The sequence below is a fragment of the Dreissena polymorpha genome, chromosome 2 (genome assembly GCF_020536995.1).
Source record: "Dreissena polymorpha isolate Duluth1 chromosome 2, UMN_Dpol_1.0, whole genome shotgun sequence".
NCBI classification, from domain to species: Eukaryota; Metazoa; Mollusca; class Bivalvia; order Myida; family Dreissenidae; genus Dreissena; species Dreissena polymorpha.
Window position 1 is genome coordinate 23,054,485 of NC_068356.1, and position 22,871 is coordinate 23,077,355.

General features: G+C 35.6%; 1 protein-coding gene and 1 long non-coding RNA gene across 2 annotated transcripts; both read left to right on the forward strand.

Annotated features, from left to right (window-relative positions):
- The first annotated feature begins 1,383 nt into the window (after nucleotides 1–1,383).
- On the forward strand, nucleotides 1,384–6,449 carry LOC127866229 (uncharacterized). The gene is made up of 3 exons (XR_008042906.1): nucleotides 1,384–1,516; nucleotides 5,171–5,259; nucleotides 6,320–6,449. It is a non-coding gene; the product is annotated as an uncharacterized LOC127866229 (long non-coding RNA).
- Nucleotides 6,450–13,931: 7,482 nt separating this feature from the next.
- On the forward strand, nucleotides 13,932–18,854 carry LOC127866223 (loricrin-like). The gene is made up of 3 exons (XM_052406653.1): nucleotides 13,932–14,327; nucleotides 16,197–16,340; nucleotides 18,726–18,854. Exons 1-3 carry the CDS (start codon nucleotides 14,216–14,218, stop codon nucleotides 18,734–18,736), a joined length of 267 nt encoding a protein of 88 aa, XP_052262613.1. The 5' UTR covers nucleotides 13,932–14,215; the 3' UTR covers nucleotides 18,737–18,854.
- Nucleotides 18,855–22,871: the final 4,017 nt, after the last annotated feature.

Below are 22,871 nucleotides of genomic sequence, written 5' to 3' on the forward strand. Positions count from 1 at the left end.
CCGTTTCTGAAACATAATTATTAAAACTTCCACATATTAACGTGTGGCACGTGGATTCAACGTATTTGTCACTTCTAAGACTAAGCTTTTCAGGTGTTTCACACGAATTACGATTTTAATATCAGCTTGGTCAAAAACACTCAATTAATCTGGCCAGACAGGAATGTGTCAATCTATTAGAAACTTACTGTTGATACCTAATCTGGTCGGACATGAATGTGTCAATCTATTAGAAACTTATTGTTGATACCTATGAAATCTTAAAAAACGAGGGACACTGTCACTGTCAAATAAGTTTCTTAATTCGTCGATAATATTCATGATATATTTTTGTATCAAAAATCTACTTTTTTACACTACAAATGATACTTTTTTTCAAGCGGGGCGGTCTGAGAAATCACCATACCAATCGTATTGGTTCGTTTTACCATCAATTGTTTTGTTGCATTTGTTATGCTGTTTTTAAATGCATATAACAAATTAAAAGTATGAATGACAGGTGTGTACAACAAGCTTAATTTTTATAAACTAAGAACAAAGTAATAACTTGAAAACCTTTCACGTCTGGTAAGACTGAAAATGCCCGTATTTGTCTTCGATCATATATAAGGGAGATAAATGCAGTAATGACTTGATTGATTCTTTCCAGCGGTTTCCTTCTCATTGAAATTAATGAAGTTGAAATACCAAATATATATCGAACACGCTTGTTGAAAGCTCGATTAATCTAGCACAATGCGAGCTTTGTGTGTTTGCATGTGTTGGTTAGAGATTATCGGTACTGAGAGCGGTTCATTCAGCATAACTTCATCAAAATAACTTACCAGCAATGTTTAACATGGGGCAAACCATGTCTCTCGTAACACCCGTCTCCCTATTGACATGGTCAATGTCACACACATATGTCAAAGGTTAATTTTCGGTATAGATGTATCGCAGATGTTGACAACGTAGCGCGCAAGTCTTGTTAACACTTAAGAGGTCAGCAATCAATTATGGGCATAATGCTCATTGCTACCCCTTTTCTCTTGTTTTAAGCAAGGATATCTTCCGATTTCGTTATTATTTAAATGAGTATAGTTCTGATAAAAATGGACTAAATGCTTATAATGTATATGCGTAAAGTGTACCCCCATATAGCACGCAGTCTTCGCATGCTAATTAAGGACGACACCTTCCGACTAAACTAGATTTTCGTTTAGAAGAGCCTTTTTTATTCTAAAAAATTAATATAAGCGAAATGTTATATCCCCTATTAGCCTGTACGAACTGCACAGGATAATTTGGGATGCCAATGTACGCACATGTTTGTAAGCCCAGTTTCCCCAATGCGAGGATCAATTAAATGAGTGAATGTATACATGTGATAAACTGCAGTCAGCGCTTTGACATGTTATATCTTTTCCTCCGCAGTCATATCGGTGTCCGTCGAAACCGGATGTGTGATTGCATCGTAACCGGAAATGACGTCAGAATATTGGGATGACATTTACCGGAAGCTGAATGTTCTATCAATGTAAGTTAACTGTTTGTAAATTATTTCGTTAAAACGCGCCAATTTTGGTATGCATAATTTATTTTCACAGATCGATTTGTTCAGTGAATAATGGTATATTAGAGCGAATCTAATAGATCCGGATGACGTGACACGATATGATTTTTCTGCGTATCAAAACAGGATGCGGTCATAAATGTCAGCGAAAAAGCGTACTAAAAAATCATTATTATTAGTGGGACGTTAATGTTCGATGATTTCGTTTTTCGACCGATCCTCGAATTAAACACAAACACATCTGTAAATGAACGACACAAATCCTTCTTTCTTTATTCCAAATCAGAAATCAATCAGTTCACTTGTCCACGAAACAGTAATTTTTGGAAAACCTAAGACATTACATTCCGACAAGTATAAATGAGTCTACACGGAAACTCCGATGTTTATGATGATTTCAACCTGAACACAAGTCCTGTCATACATTAAATCCTCTTTTTCACAGATGTCATTAATACAGTTTGTTAGAGACAAAATATACTTAATCTACATAGGTCACATTTTATTATGTATAAATGAGGGTATATTAACAATATTCATCAGAACATCTGCGTTTATACTGCTACCAAACGACAATAAAATACATATTTGTTCTTCAATAAAGCAAACAAAAACAAAAATACAACAACGGAAACATTTTTTACTGTTAATCAATTAGACTTTAAATCTTATTACGGGTTTACTGTAGATAAAATAGTTTAACTCCTCATACCACACACACTTTTTCAGACGAATGCATAAGTTCGAAACCCAACTCTGTGATACCGTTGACAATATACTGCTGTTACTCGGTCACGTGCCGTCAGTACCTAGCAAAAACGCAAACGTAACCACATAACGTAGCACCAAACATCTGGACGACCCCGAAAGAACGTCAGATCTCCTTCACTCGGACGCTTATTGTCCAAATAAAAGAGGAGCGAAATTGATAAAATTGCATATGGAGCTGATAAGAATTATCGAGAGCATATGACTTTAATTATATATTTAATAATTGTTGTAGACCAAGACATTGGAGAAAGTGCTGCGAATGCTTCTGTTCTTATATTTCCCGAAAAATGGGAGGGAAATATAGTGGTCGATGTGATCGTCTGTCTGACTTCTTCCTTTGACGGCATAAGTTTGCTTGGGACTGACATATTTTAAACTCATGTTCATGAAAAGAACAATTTCCGGCAAACTCCGCTGCACGAAAATAAGCTAATATTTAGCGCACTTCGATCTCCAGTCGACATGCCCGTTTTAAAGTTCCGTATCAGAAATAATCAGCGTAGATTTATGCCGATTGGCGGGATAGGACGGGAGTTCCGCTTATGTTCCGGATGTAGTGACGTATCGTTATCAGGACTGGAAATGTAACAAATGACACATGTATTTGTGTTATTAAATGTGTCAGCAGGACATGCCTGCGTTCTGTGGACTCAAATTTAGCAATAAATAAATAAATGAAAATAATAATGATAGTGCTAATTATAATGATAACAACAATATCAATAATAATACTAAGAAGTATTATTATTTTACCGTTTATCATTATGATAATAATCTCTCTGCCGTTAGATTTGACCTCTGTGACAGATATCTCCAACTAACTTAAGTATGGAATATTGTAAGATCAGATAGCTGGGTCGTTACATTGCGAAATTACTAGAGATAACGAACTATTTGTGTTTGATGTTTTTCGGCGTAAGCTGTATTAAGCCAGCTTTTCACCCTGACTTGACCTTTGTAAGTGTCCAATAATATTCAAATAAAATTTCCCGCGGCTAGGTACGAATGAATACACTTCATTTATTCCATTGGCTGATTTGAGTATAACACCAGAACATTGGAAACATATCCGCGTCTTTGTAACACTGTTTTACTGCATGAAACAATTTTATCTCTAATGAAAAGGCTCAATAGATAGAACAGTTTTACAATCAATTTTCGACATAAATACAGTTTGTGCGTTCACCTTTTATTTTCAGAGAATTACCAGCGCAAAAGCGTTTATACTAAAGGCTATATTATCATATTTAGTACTTACTTGCATTGCATTTCAGCCCGCGAGGTTTCGGGTCATTCGCGGCCATAAACAAGCCGTCGTTTCAGCAGCAGAATTGTTACCTAACTTTAATGCATTGCATTCCAATCCGCAAGGTATCAAGGTCAGTTTGCGGTCATTTGCAGAAATCTTTATATAAACGCCGTCTCGTAAACTTTGTGCACTTGAAGTCTGTTTGGATCAGAAAGATACTAAATAAAGATATTCGGCGATATTATTGTGGTATGTCAATCATCGATTTTTAATATGTTTTCAACATTTGCATGATAAGGACCAATTTTGATAAAATTAATTAGAAATATTTATCCATTTAGACCAGTTTATTAAGCATGAGCACAATAATTCACTATACTATAATTATGCGATTAAATAAGATTCGAGTATTGCCGGCTGACCTATATGCACTCGTTTATTTTCATGTTTCTTGTGTTTTTCTATTCTGTAAATATAGATATCTGAGTAATAATATCACATAAAGCAAAATAAGCCACGAAATCTGGCGCAACACCCCGTAATTGATTTGCTTGTGATGTAGCTATAAACTGCGCAGAAAAAAGGCATCCGCGACTTTTTATCTCATAGAGATAACTTTTGATCGTTCATAAACATCGACCACAATCAACGCCGTATATCTTTTTTAAATATATTTCTTGTTGCATCTGTACTTGTATTCGAAATCATAGTTTTTGGTCTTTATCCGGAACCATAGATTTAAAGTTTTAAGTTAAAGTGGAAGTGGATTCAAAAGAAGTTTACCGATTTACAACCTTTTTCATATTTTAGTTTGAAAAGTGCTTGATTCTTTATCTACGTTCATGAATAAAGGTACCAGACTGTGACTCATATTTTAAACCCTTCACGAGTTTGATATGCGTCTTTACTAATCGTACTGTACTCATGAGGCACATATTTTGAACATATTGTACAATATAACAGAGCGCTATCAAGAGCCTTTCGAAATACGCGATCATCTCGTTCCTACTCATATTCATTGTCGTCATAGGAATTGACTTCATGTTCTCCAACAGAGGAAAAAACCGGGGCTTGTGTTACTTTTCCAACAGTTCACAGCTTAAATTTATAAGGCTTGAATTGACGGAGATATACTTTAAGTTTTGATCACACAAATACAATTGAATAAATCGTACAAACACGTTACTTTTGTATAAGTTTAGATCACGGAGCTTTCAAAATTTTAGCCACATAATGTGTATTACAAAAATTAACAGTCATGACGGTTGCAAGTTGAAAAGGTTATTGATGTACTCATTTGGTAAGGCTTGACTTGAACAAAACTTAATACTTGAAGAAGTCCAGAACTTGTGTAAAAAAAAAACAAAACAAGCTTAAGGTTTTGGTACCTAACGTTTATAACAGAGTACAAAATTATACTGAGTGCAGACACGCAGTATAGTTGAGACCACCTTGTCCGCTATACAATCGGGCGAGGCTGTGTGATCTTAAAGGCGGACAGGGTAACTTCTGAACAGACTGCGCAAATGACTGCTCGTGGCATTTGATCCATGTTTGCAGGCATGGACACAATTATGATCTTATATGATGTCTTGTAGTTCCAACACCGTCATTAGCCACTGGAATTATGTCGGGATCCAGCATAAACATGCTCTTGTGGACGACATACCTCTCACTCACGACGAAAGTTAGTATAAACCCTTGTTTTGTTTTAACCTTATTGTAGCTCGATTGCATCGAAAGCCTAAGGCTTATTGGGAAGCTATATGGCCCATTTCATTGAAAAAGAACAGTACTTGGTGTCTTTTGGGGAGATGTAAGGAAAGCTGCGAAAGCGGTGATCAAAGCCATCACATCTCAGTGGCTAAGCAGACATATCCACTTCACCACAGCGAAATTTAGAAGGTTTAAGACAATACTGGTTATTGCTGATTACAGATACGTTTATTTAGTAAGTATCGGAAAAAACATATACACGAGCCCTGTCGTGTAGTTTAGGATTTAGTGACGAGAAAATTAACTTACATGGGTTCAACATTGACCTAATATTTTATTTATGCCATCGTTTTTTCATTTTGCTATATGTAATCTGATCAATTGTAAGACTGTAATCGATGTTTAATTTAACGTTAACATTTTGAACGTGGCGTAAAATAAAAAAGACATACTTTTTTGTCAATTAATATCTTTAATTAATCATTAAACTTGCCTGTAAAAATCAGCATTAGCTTTAACATTGGGTTGCTCAAAATAACGCTGGCTTTTAATGGCCAGTTTAACGGCAGTTTTTGCCGTTAACTTTAATTGAGGTCTAAAGCACAATAAAACGCTAGGTTTCAAAATGGCTTCTTCGCCGCCCGTTCCTCCTTTTATTACATTGAATGATGCTGAATCTGTATAAACTTCAGAACTTATGACATGCTGTTCGTTGGCCATAGCTGCGTCTGGTACGGTCCCTTCACCCGTTTTCTTCCTTTCAAGCTATTCCTGAGTAACAGAGGCCTTACATTCCCTTTTACATTTTTGCCACTTGTTGCTACATTCATCTGCACTTCTAATTGCAACCCCTTGTGAAGAAATCTCTTCTGCTTTCTTAAGTCATGTTTCCTTTCTCGTTTTGTTACTCAAAGTATTTGAAAACTTATTAGTAATTATTGCAAAAAAAATCTCCTCTTTTACAAGTTCTTCCAATTTGAGAGTTTCAATTGTACTAAAATTCACATTGCGTTTTTTTCTTTTTATTTCAGGAAAAGAATTGTCTGCTATGTTTGAGGCCATTTTGGATAACAGGAACCGGAAGTGAAAATTTGGAATGGATTGTGGGATTTAACACTGACGTAAAAGTCTTAACGCTGCGTTAATTAACGTCAGCATTAAAACTGTTTCAGCAGCATATAGTTAACGGCTGATTAAATTACGCTACGTTTGGGTACTAAGCGGAGGTAAAGCTTAACGGTAATGTTATCTTAACGATGCTGTGAGCAACCCGGCCCTGACCTTGTAGATTCTAAATTACAGGTCAGATATCAGTAAATGTTATATATCCAGGTCGGATTTCAATAAACACCTGGGATACAGGTTGGTAATAGTGAACTTTAAGGATTCCAGGTATAATAAATACATTAATAGTCCCATTGGAATAATATACAGTGTCTCATGTTCTCTTATAGAAATAAACAACTTAACTTGTCACTCAATATATCAAGTTGCGTTGTATTCAATTATATGCGTAAAATTATAATTGATAATGGATCAAGGCTAAACTACCTTTTAAGATTTTAATCCTGAAATTTGTATTCGTATCCGAAAGAATTCAGTATTCAAAGTAAACTACCCTTAAGTGTTTATTAGGCCAGTGATCTAACTTCTTGGGAAAGTGTCGACATCGCCAGTTGTCACATAGATGTGGATGAGTTCGAACTATGTCAGATTTCGTTTTTGGTAGCCACATTACGTCACAAGCGTCAGCATAAGGCGGATAGCTTATAGACGACACATTGCAGACATGTGCAAAACAAGAGTGTACAAATACAAGATTTCGTTCAGAAAATGTGAACACAACATAAAGCATAAATGTGTTGTGCAAATGTAAAACGAAACGTCAGTGTCCTGATTTATGACAGTAATATTTACCCTACCCCACGTTTTGCACTATTTCTTTTCCATAGTTAGAAGTTAATACAAATTTATTATACGTGCGATTGATGTTCAATGTTTACTAGAACGGGGCATGGAGCGCAATTCGTCTGAGTTGATTATTTCTGGTCTCAGATAATGAAACTATTGAGACTCTATAATCTCTATTCTAGGACAATGGGGCCGGTAATCATTAGATTTACCGGTTTCGAATATAATAGGATCGGTGAGACTTGATTTACTCGTGTCTTACCTTTCAGAAAAAGAACATTGTCAGCAAAAGGGAAGTTCCGAGGATTTAGAGGTCGGCAGATGCGCCATGAAAGCCGGTGTCAGCATACATGGATCTCTCGACAGATTCGAGCGGGAAAGTTTCCACCCGGATAACATAAACGACTACATTCCTGGACCGCCACCTCAGTGGCTTTATTATTATCCGAGAAATAAACCAAAAGGGATAAGAACACCGTTTTGTTAATCGATGTGATTACTTATGATTTCCTTGAGAAAAAAAATATCACATACAAAATTCTAAGTACGGATTTCCCCAGGAAACGGACTCGAGAGTGCCTAAATAAGTCTTAAGCGTTCGATGGTAAGGTTCAAACTAAGTTGGCCTTCGTTTATACCACTTTTATTGTTTTATTCACGTTAACTGTAACATAAACATGATTTGTAAAATTATGGCAATGGATAATTTAGCAGATTGTTATTCGCAACATCGTAGTAATATCTAAAATACGTTTTGGTACATGATGAAACGTGCAGTGTATGGTTTAAAAGCCCGGTATATATAACGTATTCATAATTAATACCAATTTCAAGAAGTAAAACGCTATTTTGAGCGAACATGACCTCGACGAATATGAAATTTATAAAATTATTGTTTTGTATTCAAATTTTGTTTGAACTATGTAAATGACAAATGTACACTTTTTGTTAAGGGAATTTCGGCTAAATGTGTTCCCCCAAAACGAAAAAAAACATATGACCGTTTATATCTAAATTTGGCAAACAGCGCGAATATTTATAGAAAATATCAGGTTACTGCCTGTTTTGTAAAATATAAGAATAAAATAAGCCCTTATTTTACTCGTGCCGAGCCTCATCTATTACACAACTTTTAGGCAGTAATCTGTGTTTCTGTTCATCGTACATCTACGTCCCACATTTTATAAGAAATAAGGAAATATAATCGCAGCAACGCTGCGTTTAATTAAAATAGTATACTGTTCATACGATGTCCGTTGCTCTACCCTGCTCTATTAAATACAAACTTAACAGTTTTTAGAACGTGCATTTCAGGGTTCCGAGTGCTGCAGTCAACTCAGCGTCACGTGGCATAGGACGGAGACTCGTGACATGCTCGTGTTTTATCACCTGCTCTACTAGACGCACGTGTACGGGCGCAACATGGCGGCCTCCTACACGAACTTCTACTCGTACAACAATGTTTGTATTATTATACCTTGTATAATAATAAAATATATGTGTTATATTTTCCGCTTACGCCCTTTGAAATAGTCATGAACAATTACCCGGTATGATTAAGCAAGATTACAAGACAAAATATCGCTGCATACTTCGATTCGAATGTATTCAGAATTTCAATAGCGACACACTCAAAAACAACTCAAAAGGTATTTTTCTAAGTGCTTGTTTGGACCATGTATTGTTTCATAAAATCTGTTTTGCTTTCATGATTAGTTGAAAATAATCACAGGGAAAATATACGTATCATTGGTGATACCGGAGCTTTTTACCGTATTGTCACCCTTAAACAGATAAAGGAATGCACTCAAAACACGAAACGATGTCACGGAATTACGATGCCAAATTGCGATATTTATTTCATGATTGCGCATCGGAATTTCGCTTTGCAGTTTCGCTTTTTGACTTGGTTTCTCGTGCTTATAATATATTAAACAACGAGTGGCCTTAACGGAACACAAAATCAGCTTGCCCTCGTTTTAAATATTTCCAAGAATGCAAATGATAGAACACAGATATTTAAAATCACATAAATGAAAATGTTACATATATTAACATATATTAACGTTTAAGAAACAAAAATAGACTGTATTATGTTAAGTTTGCATTTTCCAATACCATTCTTTTTGGAAAGAAACCCTGCTTATTTTGATATTTTAAAAACCAGCAGTCATTGGACGGTTTCATATCATACATACTTTCAAAGCCGTGCCATCATAGTAACCAATCGGCTGATGATCTATGCATCTTAGTCTCGCTCTGGTACAGCAGGGCTTAATGCATGTGCGTTAAGTGTCGTCCCAGATTAGCCTTGCAGTCTGCCCGAGCTTATCAGGGACGATACTTTCATCCTTACCTAGATTTTCGCTTAGAAGAGACTTAGTTAAACGCAAAATACCATAACAGTGGCAAGTGTCGACCCTGATTAGCAATATCGGACTGCACAGGCCAATCTTGGACGACACTGTACGCCCGCGCATTGAGCCCCGTTTTTCCAGGACGCGATTCAAAAAAAGTTATATTAAGATTTCTTCTTGTAAGTTTGTAATTTAGCCGTCGATCGGTAGGTCGGTCGGTAGGTCGGTCGGGCATTCGGATGGTCCTTCCGACGACATATCATTAATCAATGAATGTATAAAGCGTACATATATAATTCTTTCAGCAAAATTCATTTGTATTTTTTCTCAAATAAGGTTGATATATTCGTTTATTGACGGCGATATGTGCTAATTAATTATGCTAAAACATTTCAATATGAATCTACTTATTTATTCGATTATGAACTTGTTTATCGATCAAATGGCGACCTTTCACGGTTATCAATTTGACCCATATCCACTCTCTGCCGTTGGGCACATAGAGAGTTACATGAAGGTATAAAGGTCATCCCTCTGACACAACTGCCCCCTCCCCTCCGTATCTCTCCGTATAGCGCAATCAGAGGTGGACGAACAAGGACCGACCAGCGAATTTGAAGTCAGCGGTATTTTTGATAAGGGCTCTGTTTTTATTTACCATCATACGACAAGTTATAGTTACGACTGAATTTAGTAATTTCAAATTCGACATTTACGATAGGTTTGTTCCTGTGAATTATGATATTAAAGAAATGGTATCGTCATTTACGGTAATTTACCTTTTTCCAAACTGTTGGTTCATTTTTCACAAAATCCGGAAATAAGAATGCTTTATCATGTTAACATGTTCTTTGCAAATGTATGTGTTTAGGCGATGTACTCTGTACAAGTCTTAAAGGGATCTTTTCACGCTTTGGTAAATTGACAAAATTGAAAAAAGTTGTTTCAGATTCGCAAATTTTCGTTTTAGTTATGATATTTGTGAGAAAACAGTAATACTGAACATTTACCATGGTCTAATATAGCCATTATATGCATCTTTTGACGATTTTAAAACCTAAAAATTATAAAGCGTTGCAACGCGAAACGATTGAATAATTTTGAGAGTTCTGTTTTTGTCGTTAAATTTTGTGAAACTACGAAGATTGCTTATATAAGGTATAAAATACGTCAAATATGTGTACTCGGCGGAATAGCTCAGTAGGCTAAAGCGTTTTTACTTCAGGACTCTGGCAGGACTTCAGGGGTCACTGGTTCGAAACCTAGTCCGGGCAATGTTCTTTTCCCTTTTTTAATTTTATTCTTGATTTTTTACTGGAGCTTTTACGATCCAATGTTTACATTTATCGATATAAAGCATTTAATGAATAAGTTAAAAAATGCCAAAATCTGTGAAAAGGCCCCTTTAAATAAAATATATGTCTGTCATTTAAGACATTAATGCAATTAAGTATTTACAAATGTCAGAACGTAACATGTTTGCGCCTTTAAGGGTTCTTTCGATGTGAAGATCGTTCGATCGTGAACATTCTTGCTCAGGGAATATTTCTGAGATATTTCATTATGAAAGTCCTTAGTCCGTTTTATTTAAAAGTTCAGTTACGATTTTATTTTGTAGTGTCCAAAAAACTAGATAAAGATGAACATAGTTACGGCCAGTTTTAAATAACGGACGCGTGGAAGACACTAAGAATAGTTTTAATACAATTCTGACCTTAAGTTATTTTAGATGATTTAAAAACATTTAGAGTGAGAAAGAAAAAATCATCATAGCGTAAATTCTTATGTTTAATAACATGCACCACAGAACACCAATTTATAAACCCTTACGAAAGAATGTCAAAGTACTAAAATTATTTATTTAAATGTCTATTTTAAGTTAAGCATCTCTAAATAATTTAGGTACATGTCGGTTATTACATATTATCAACAGCAGATCAGTAGCAATTCAAATTTTGAACATATATTTGATATCAAACATTTTCCTACAGTTCAACTTCAGTCGCGCTTTCGGAAATCCGATACCAGTGTTTACCAGAAAACGGACCTGTATGTTATAATTTAAGCGCAAACAGTCGAAACAGTCGCACCAAGATAGGGTAAAATATCAATAAAACAAACCGTAATCTGTATGTTTTATTCGAGTAACTGTCACGGTCTGCCATTTTAAGAACACGGGCTGAAAAACCTTCTTTTACGCCCATATTGACAGAAAGCCGCGTTAGTTTAAACCTATTTATTTTAGCTCGATTGCATTGAAAGTACTTACTACTTATTTGAAATGCTCTCGAGTCCGTTTCCTGGGCCTAGAACCAGTACTTGGTGTCTTTTGGGGGAAATCTAAAGAACGCTCCCACAGTGGGGATCGAACCCGTGACCTCCCGGTCGCTAGGCGGACACCATGTCCATAACACCACGGCGTTGATAAGCCTTTACTCAATTGAGGTTAATATGGTAGACATATGAGCTTCTTAATGCATATTTAGTAACAGTGTTATCAAACATCGGACAGCCCTTTTATATTTTACGTTTTCGGAAACGACGTCTTTTGCAAAATAGTAACACGCGCGAGGTGCAGCGCTGTTTTAGTGCCAATAATAATGACATAAGTATTCTTGACGCTGTTATTTACAAATGGGTCGGATGTCATTTGGGCGTCGATTTTGATTTTACTTATTTGTAATGGTACAGTGATGATAATACTGTTTTTGTTTTGTTTTATGGAGTGTTGTCATTGTGAAAATTTATCGTTATTTTCTTAATAAATAGAACTTGATTTTATCAGGCGCATACTTCAGTAAACAATTAAGATAAAGATTTCTGTTGTGGACGTTTTAAAAATTTGGTATTTATTCAATCATCAATATTAAGTAGCAATTCTACTGGTAGTTCTAGAAGCACACATGTCAAAATAGCAGTAACATGTAGTTTGAGAAGAGAAGTAAGTATAGTTGTTAAAATTCCTTTAGTAATATTATATAAAAAGTCAAATCGTTTATAATCGCAGCTAAATGTCAAGTACCTTGAAACCCCGGAATTCCCCTCGCTCGCGTTGTTATGAGGTGGCATGGCGTTTCAACAATTCCTTTTCCCATATTCTGGAAACACTTCCGGAAATGAGGAAAACCGCTGCCCGCCGTCGGCTGTGGACAACCGGAAGTGCAGAGTCTGCGACTGCGCAATGCGACCAGTGGCGACGTCATCGAGTCATGCATGCACACCGACGCCTAAGAATTGTTCAAGCAAGTGGTGGATGAACACAAGTGCCGACACGCATGAGACCAACAAAGGGAATGGTAATCAATATGTTTCAAGATGCAGAAGGGTTTTGCACATGTATTCCGTTTGGATGCGTTTCATATCGTTATTAAAAGGAAGGCGTTAAATATATTTTGTTTAGCGAGTGCTTTATTGAGCATTTTGTTCCATATCTTTATCAATCGTATTTCGCATCATTATTTCAACTAAACGTATTTTAGCTATTTTCAAAAGGATATGTATTATGTATGACGTTTGCATTAAAAACAAAACTTGAGTTAACTTAGAAGATTAAGATCGATATTATTTACTTACACGAACCAGGTGCACTTCCGATCAGTGGCGACACGTACCGAAAGTGCAACGACATGTGCATGTTGTCGTGCCACGATGGCTACACGCTAAGCACCACAACAGATGAGACTGGCTGTCAGACGTGCGCTTGCTTGGATTCAGAGCCGTGTAGAATTATCACTTGATCTGTGGTAGTGTTGGTGATGATGATGGTGGGGGTGATGTTTTTTTGAGCGGGTTATGTTTGTGGAAGTCATGATGCTGATGATGCTGACGAAGAATTGTAGAAGGATGAGAATAGGAATGATTTGTATGATGGTGCCGATTGATTATGATGTAGGTGGTGGTGCTACTGCTTCTGAGGCTGCTTCTAATGATGATGATATGGTTGATTTTAACCATGTTGCTCATGATGTTGATGATGATTATGATGATATCCATGATGATGTGTCGGTTGATGATGGTAGCGACGGGGATGCTATTGTAATTGATGATTATGATCATGATGTCGGTTCTGATAATGATGATGATGATGATTATTATTATGATGATGATGATAATGATGATAATGATGATGATGATGATAATGATGATGATGATGATGATGATGATGATGATGATGATGATGATGATGATGATGATGATGATGATGATGATGATGATGATGATGATGATGATGATGATGATGATGATGATGATGATGATGATGATGATGATGATGATGATGATGATGATGATGATGATGATGATGATCATGATCATGATGATGATCAAGATGATGATCATGATGATGATCATGATGATGATCATGATGATGATGAGATTGATGATATTGATGATGATGCATTACATGTTTAAGCATTTTCACTTTAGAGAAAAAGTATGGACTCTCCACGAATACCATTCTAGGATCTTCGCAGCATTCCGCGTCACAGCAAAATTTGGAACAAACCACAAAAGAACCAACCACTTCAGCATCCGGTATGAGCTCTTCAAGCGGCAACGGGCTCTCATCATCCGGGAGCGGTCACGGCGCAAGTGCTGGAAGAGACTCTTGGGGATCTGGTTCAGGAACCGGAAGCAGTGGCGGGGGTGGTGATCCCTGAAATGCAGCGTCGGTTGGAGACAGTGACGGGAGCGCTTCAGTTGGCGGGATGGACGCATGAGGAGCTATTAACGTCTTCTAGTTGTTTCGGGCCGATGTGTCCGGGAAGCGGAGGTACTGTTATTTCGTTTTTTCATTTAACCTCATCAAAAAAATATGAGGCTCGTTCTTGTAAAACGGAGTTTAATGCATAAATGATGTTGAAAGGAATTCGCGCATGCTAATCAGGGACGACAGTTTCCGCTTTTAAGGAATTAACTGTTTAAAAGAAATGTCTTCTAGACGAAATTACCAGTCTTGGCGGGAAGTGTCGTCCCTGATAAGCCTTTGCGGACTGCACATACTAATTTGAGACGTTTATAAAGCATATGTATTAAACCCAATATTCCAAGAACGCGGCTAATATAGTGTCCATCTTTTGGTCGAGGGGTTCCGAGTTGTATCACCGCTTTCATAATTTCCAACCATAAAGAAATGGGTTTAGCATTCAACTAATTCAATAGTGTCTTATTGCGGCAAATTTTAAAATACACTCATACGGTGTTTAAATAAAAAGACAAATAACAAATGACCCCGTTGATGGTATTCTATCAAAAACCTCAATATGCGTAGATGACATTTTGTACTTCATGTTATGGTATAACACATAGAAGACATTTTGTACTTCATGTTATGGTATAACACATAGAAGACATTGTGTAATTCATGTTATGGTAAAACACATAGACAACGCCCTTGTCTCTTTTTCAATATAAGTTTTGACCTGTTTATTTACATGCCCACACGGAATGGGAAACATGATACATTGCACATGTCCTTCCGTCCGACCACCCGTGGTTAACCGATTAAATAACATTAATGTGTAAATGAATGTAAAGAAAGGACTTATGTGTGCGACGACTTTTTGAAGAATAATCTCAATTAGTTTTTTGTAATATGTGTATTAAAGCGGGACTGCACGAATTTCATATGTGTTGAATTGTAATAAATTGATACAAAATATGTTACAATAACACAAAATAGTCAAGAAAAAAATTATACATTGAAGACCAATTTCATAAAATGCAGCAAATACAGATTAGCTCCCCGAGCCGATTGTGACGAAGATATTTCGTACATATGTTCCTACAATAACCGAAGCATTCGTCTTTTTTATAAGGACCGGAGTTAGTGTTTGTGTGTCGTATGAATAGATATCGTTGCCGGAAATTAAAATGATCCGTAAAAATAAATTTAGATTCACATCGTATATGCATGATATGCTTGCTGTCGAATTCGACTATAATACAGACATTTTCGATTTCAGAATAAAATATCTGGCTTATTTCGCTTTTTTCGACACATGTTCTTCTTAACTTTTATTTTAATTTATATCGAAATCTATGTCTTATGTGTTTTTTACACATTTTATATAAATTCACAAAGATTTGACAAAATCGTGCAGTCCCGCTTTAAGAATCACAAAACACGCACATTTAATGAATACGTACATTATATATGCACTATTTTAAGAAAATATTACGCATCCGCAAATCGACATTATAAAACCTTGAGTTAATCTCTTAAACTTCTATATTGCATGACCTATGTATGTTTAATTGAACATGTATTTCACTATTATAATGACTTAAACTGTGTCTTTGCAGTGGCCTGATGTGGGGAAATTGATGAATTGAGGTCATTTTCGAGCGTGCGATGCCTACGAAGTGAGTTCGGATCATACATTTCGCTTGTATCGTTCGTCCGTCCCGCTTCTTGGCGGAAAATAAATCGAAACGTGATATAGGGGTCCAAATCATACTTCATGCTATGAAAGAAGGAGCTGGATAGAGTTGCATGGAAGAATGACTCTTAATGGATAAATCAGATTTTTTTAATGTCGCCAGGATAATGAAGATGTTTTTTTCCATATTTTACAACAAATTTTGTTTTAAGATGCCACATGGCGCGTATATACACAAGCACTGCATTTCTTCATTACAGGCGGCATCAACCCGATGTTTCCGGTAGTCAGTGGAAGCGGTAATGGCGGCTGCACGGGCCCGTTCTGTATGGGCGCCGGAAATGGCGGCAGTGGAGGAGCCAGAAGTGGCGGTGGGATGATGGGCGGATCCAGGGGAGTGAGCGGTAAATATTGGCGCTGTTCCTGTTGTTATTGCTGGCCGGACACGAAATTCGCCATAGGTTGTCAAACTGTGACGTCATCGAGCCACGCATTGCAGCTAGGAGAGGCATCACCGGGGATCTAATATACACATGTCCGGTTTGCTCTTCGGGTGGAGGGATGTCCTCTGTTTTTTTCCGGATCTCCGCCCAACAGCACACCAAAATTACATATACAGTGACAATAACTTAATTGCTGTAAATTGCTGCTTTAATTCAGTATTCGACCAAACGTCCTTGTTTGTAGAAAGTAAATGCAGTCACGGACGCGTAAGGACCTCATACACTTTGAAATACAAATTAACTTATCAATGAACATTGGGACATTGATCCACAAACATCAATTTGATCTCCTTCACAATGCGAGTTTTTGTCGTTTCAGTTGTTGTTAAATATATTCATATTTTTTTGTTATACTGGCACATTTTCCGTTTTATTGTTATAAAAATTTTCACATAAAAAATTGATTCAATACAGTTCAAAAATACGACTCAACGAAAAAGGTATAAAAAATTGATTCAACACAGTTCAAAAATACGAATCAATGAAAAAGTAATTTAAAAAAATAAAAAACAATAATTATCAAAAGTGTAATGTGTAAAAAGTATAATTTCTGAAAAGTGTAATTTGTATAATGCATGATTTCTGAAACGTATAATCTGTGACTACTACTACTACTACTACTACTACTACTACTACTACTACTACTTCTTCTTCTACTACTACTTCTACTACTACTACTACTACTACTACTACTACTACTACTACTACTACTACTACTACTACTACTACTACTACTACTACTACTACTACTACTACTTCTACTACTACTACTACTACTACTACTACTACTACTACTACTACTACTACTACTACAACTACTACTACTACTACTACTGCTGCTGCTGTTGCTGCTGCTGCTACTGCTGCTATTACTACTACTTCTACTACTACTACTACTACTACTACTACTACTACTACTACTACTACTACTACTACTACTACTACTACTACTACTACAACTACTACTACCACTTCTACTACTACTACTACTACTTCTACTACTACTACTAATACTACTACTACTTCTACTACTACTACTACTACTACTACTACTACTACTACTATTACTACTACTTCTTCTTCTACTACTACTTCTACTTCTACTACTACTACTACTACTACTACTACTACTACTACTACTACTACTACAACTACTACTACTACTACTTCTACTGCTGCTGCTGTAGCTGCTGCTGCTGCTGCTGCTACTGCTGCTATTACTACTACTTCTACTACTACTACTACTACTACTACTACTACTACTACTACTACTACTACTACTACTACTACTACTACTACTACTACTACTACTACACTACTACTACTACTACAACTACTACTACTACTACTACTACTACTACTACTACTACCATCACTATTTTTCAATCTTACAACTGACGCATACTTTACAATTCAGAGAATCATTTTAAGGAATAGAAGGTTATAGTTCTTCGAAAATACCGTATGTATTGAAATACAACATGCCATTTATTCTTTGTTTATGTTAATTCAGTGAATAACAAATTGTGAGTCAAAGGCTGATATTTGCCTAGGTAGCTTATTTAGGTCCTTATTTTTATCACAAGATCTGTTTTTAAATCATCGTAGAACGAAAGTAAGGCGCCTTACCCCTGCGTGGGGTTACAGTGTTTATACATACTTCAATATAAAAATGAGTCGCATAATTTTCTCTGAAACTACATGACCCCGTGGTTTTACAAGCTGAGCTGTTTATTTTCTGCCAATCGAAGGTTATGATATTATTTTTAAAATTTAAGTCACATCTTACTTGTGAAATTTGACAATGTTCATATTAATACACTTCGAAACAACCTTAGTGCATAGTGTTTATTGTTCAGGTTACAACAACAATTGCGTGGGACCGGAGTGCTCGGCAAAAGTGGGACAAAGTATGTCGCCTGAATTTGATGTCTTCCCGAGAGTTTTGTCGCGTTTGGGCTGATTTGGGCGATTACTTCTAAAAAAGACCAACACTTGTGTGTTTGTGTTTAATCCGAAATATATCTTGACCATTAGACACTTGACAGCAAATTGTTGGTGGTCTCTTTATTTTCTTTATACTTTGAACTCATCGCAACCACTAGAACCCAACATCCTGTAAACCCGTCTCATCCTGCAAATGCGCTAATTTTAGAATTATGAAATACACGCAACTATGTTTTTGTAAATGTATACATTAATATTAATCACACATTGATTCGTTTTACTGGCTCTGTTTTGAAAATTTACTTACTGTTGTTAATATCTTGTTTTTGTGATTTTCAGGATTTAACTGACCCTGAAGCAAAACGGGTTTGATTCAGAACAAGTGTTTGGATTGTAGTGAATTGCATAACCAGGCCAGCCAAGTTTTATTCACTGTTCAGCATCCCCATGATGTTTTTATAAACTCGCATGTAAGAATTCAAAAGTCGTTAATATACTGTTATTAAACAGCTATTACCATGTATACTTCGAATAGTTGTACATTTTTACCATATTTATTTCGAACAGCTGTGTTATGTAACCCATAACCCTTTGTAAGACCCGTCCCTCTTGCATTTGTGATTTTTTTCAATATGTCATCACTCTTCTGAACAATTAAACAATACTGGGACTGGGGCTTTTGGTGGTTTAATTTTAATTTGAATTATTGATATAAAATCGACATTTAACTTATATGTAATATTATTATCTGTTGAAATGTATATTATTACCTCATTGTACCCAAAAATGAATATAATGATGAAACGATACACCAATGCTTTTGTTGTTTTTAAAAAAGGAAAATAAACGAACAGAAACGACGTGTTATGCAAAAATATTAAATAGAGGATATTTGTTCATGTCAGTGTAAGATCGTTTGTTATTTCACGAGAGATCATATACAATATATTTTCAAGAATGGCGCAGCCATAAGTGAAAATATTATTGTTCTATGATCACGAGTGAATGTTTCCTTTATGCCCCCTTTACAAGAAAATAATCAACAGCTGTTTCCCTTTCGCTGAAAAGTAACCTTTCTCCCGTGGCATGCATCAATACATTTCAAAACACAAAATGACGTCATTAGTGTGACGAAATGACTTTGAAGCATGTGAAGAAAATTATGCAATAATTATTATTTTATAGAATGCGATACAAAAATAGACTCCAATGTACAAACACGTATACTGTACCTATACTGACTTTATCTTTATTGAATTATATGTATATTTATCCTGATTATCGATTATAATCCGATACAGTATACTTGCAATTTGACATGTGGCCCTTAATTAACACCACGGTAAGGGACATTATACTTTTTAAGGAAAATGACAGAATTACATTTCCGTTGTGTTCGACCCTTTCCGTATTTCATTGTTTGACCAGAAAAACCTTCGCGCATTCATCAATACATCATGAAGTTGGTGAAAATGTTTAGTATGCACATAATTTAATATGATTTTTTTTTCTATTTCAATATTCGTTACAATTTTGTAATAGTTTATTAAAAACCCAATCGGGAATCCTCGGACAATACCGCCATACTGGCGATGTGTAGCCCACTGTCCGAAGTGTTCAGATTGTTATAAAACCCAATAAAAGCTCTTTCCGCGGATATAAGCCCTTTTCGTTTTTCAGTCATAACCCTAACATATATGAAGGGGGCATATGTTCCTCTAATTGTGTACATTTATGTTAATATGCGGAAACTGATATTGTTTGGCACAGTTATGTTCAATGATTTGTTTTCAATAAAATTTTTGATTAATCGCAACTACACATAGCAACGACGCTGTTACTGACTTTGAGAAAGGACTTTGTTAAAAAAATAACATTTTGGTTCCAAATGCGGAGGAACGAATTGTTAAAAACGCTATTTTCACGACTACATAAAACATTGACACAGTAAACATCGCGGGAAAATTTCGTTTGTTTATTTCCGAGGAACGAACACAAAACTCCATTCTGCGTGGAATGTTCGGTAAGGCCTTAAATAATTAATTCATATTGTTGGTTTACGATATATTTACTTATAGTCTATTACCTTTTACCACAGCACGACACTTTGATAATTCATGCCACTACCAGTGATTAACATGTGGAATGACTTGCCTCAATGTGTAGTTGATGCCAAGAATGTATTAGAATTCAAGAGCAGGATTGATCTACATTGGAATGGGGACATAGTGTATAAGTTTTAGTGATCACAACTGTTGTTTGTCAAAAGGACATTCATTCTTTACCATACTTAAGGAACTATTTTTTACTGAATAAGGGCTATTTTTATTAGTTGTGAGAACACATACGGATACAGTACCATAAGACGTCGATAAGAAGAGGGGTTTAAAAAGGACTTGAGTCCTTACCACAGAGCCCAAAATCATCCTACAGGTATCCTACAGGTAGTTCTACTCCTATAAATTTGAGGTCGATTTACATCGACCTCATATCGTTTAACGTTATTTTGCAATAGCATCGTTCCGACATGAATTCATGTCGGAAGCTTTAACGGCATCAAATTCATATAACAGCACAGAATAATCATGCAATAAATTATTAAACATAAAATATAAACATTATTTTACTAATTGCATTAGAAAAATGTTTATACAAACTTACAAGTAATGATAGTCCAGACCTTAAAACACTACCACTGTTCAAATTCCATATTGTTGCCATATAGCACTGTGTAAATTGAAAGTTGCATAATGTTACCTCATTGGTCGGTTATAAATACATTGTTTCTCTATATATAGTATTCGATTTAGACGAAAATAATAATTTACGTGGAATGTCATATTAGTTTTCCATTAAAACGTTGATCTTGCCGTGTGTTTATGGACGTTATTAATTATGTTATACTTATTTTTGTATTTCATTAAGAATTAGAACGTGTTGCCCTTTTTGTTAACTGTTTTTAGCAAACGATTCGCGGATAAGACACGGAAAATGGTTAAAGCGACACTTTCATTTAAAGGTTTAATGTGAACAATATTAAATGAAGCCTTTTTTGGTATTAATATATTTTATTGACATGTTAAATTCGATACTTGAAAAGGTGTTTAGTCTTTAAAAAGATGTCGCTGATATTGTTAATTTCAATAACTATTAATATGCTTAATGTTGTATAAGAAATTGAATAGTTTCACTGAGTTGTATTCCCGCCTAAAATCCGATATCGTAAAACGCGCAACAGTTAAGAATAAGGTCTGAATAAGTTTAGGTATTCAAATCCGAATATCTGCAGCTGTGCCAGCTGGGAAGCCCCGTTTTAGCTTTAACAACCGCAAGCGAAACAACATACTTTTTTAAGTCTTGCACTAAGACTCCATGATCACAAGTATAGGTCCCTGCTGTGGCGTATGACACCATAGTGCTATTTAGTATTGGTCGGCACAGTATCTGATCATAAAGAGATAATTGGTTTGTGCTGAACACAGGGGCAATAAAACCACAGATCTATCGATAAACAAGATTATTGAGATATCTTTTATTGAACACCGCGATAAAAATGCTCAAACCACGGACTCTAGATTACACGGATAAGAAACATGGCAACATTCTCAGAATCATCACTGCTATATGTGTAATCACCTAACAATTCGTCTAAAAATAATTTATATATTTGAGTTGAAGACGATGTACTGTTGTATAAGTCTGAATAAACTATCTGTCTGCCTGTCTGAATCTAAGCCGTCATCGTCCCAGTGAAAAAAATATGATTTTGAATAGTTGGACATGATGCCCTGATGTCAAAATACGAAATGCGTAACACCGACCGTGATATTCAAGAATCTTTAATAAATTGATAATTTAAGGTAAATAACATTTCATATAATTATACATAAGTCCCTCGTTGATAATTAACAGCAAACGATGAATGTTTTTGACACCCATTTTATTTAAAGTATGCATGCAAAGCCGAATAAAATCGAGAGGATCCGCTATAAAAGCTGTTTCATCATAAAGTTATCACCCTTTCTGTGTTATAAACAAGAGCTGAAATCGTTAATTTGTTAAGATTTATTTATAATAAGCTTTATTGATATGTTTCGTGAACAAAATACCACAATATATTCCATCAAAAATATAATAATCATGGCAAAGGAAATTCAATGGCCGGTTTCTAAACAAAAGCATAATCGCCAAGATCGTAGCATCAGTTCAGTGCGTTAGGAACGGGCGCTACTTTCTTCCGCCTTCATTCCTTAATTACTTTCGTTTTTTTAAACAATTTTTTTCTATCGTATACAGAATTCTATTCTCCTAAGCAAGATGTAATTTTTAAAACTGAACTCCAAATATAAACGCTACAAATTGGTATTAAGTACGAACATGTCAACCGTAAATCTAGATTCTAAAACTCCAATACGGTATGATATTTGCAAAAGTTAAAGTTATAACTCGCCGGGCTGTCGAAATCAGAAGAAACACTTAATATAT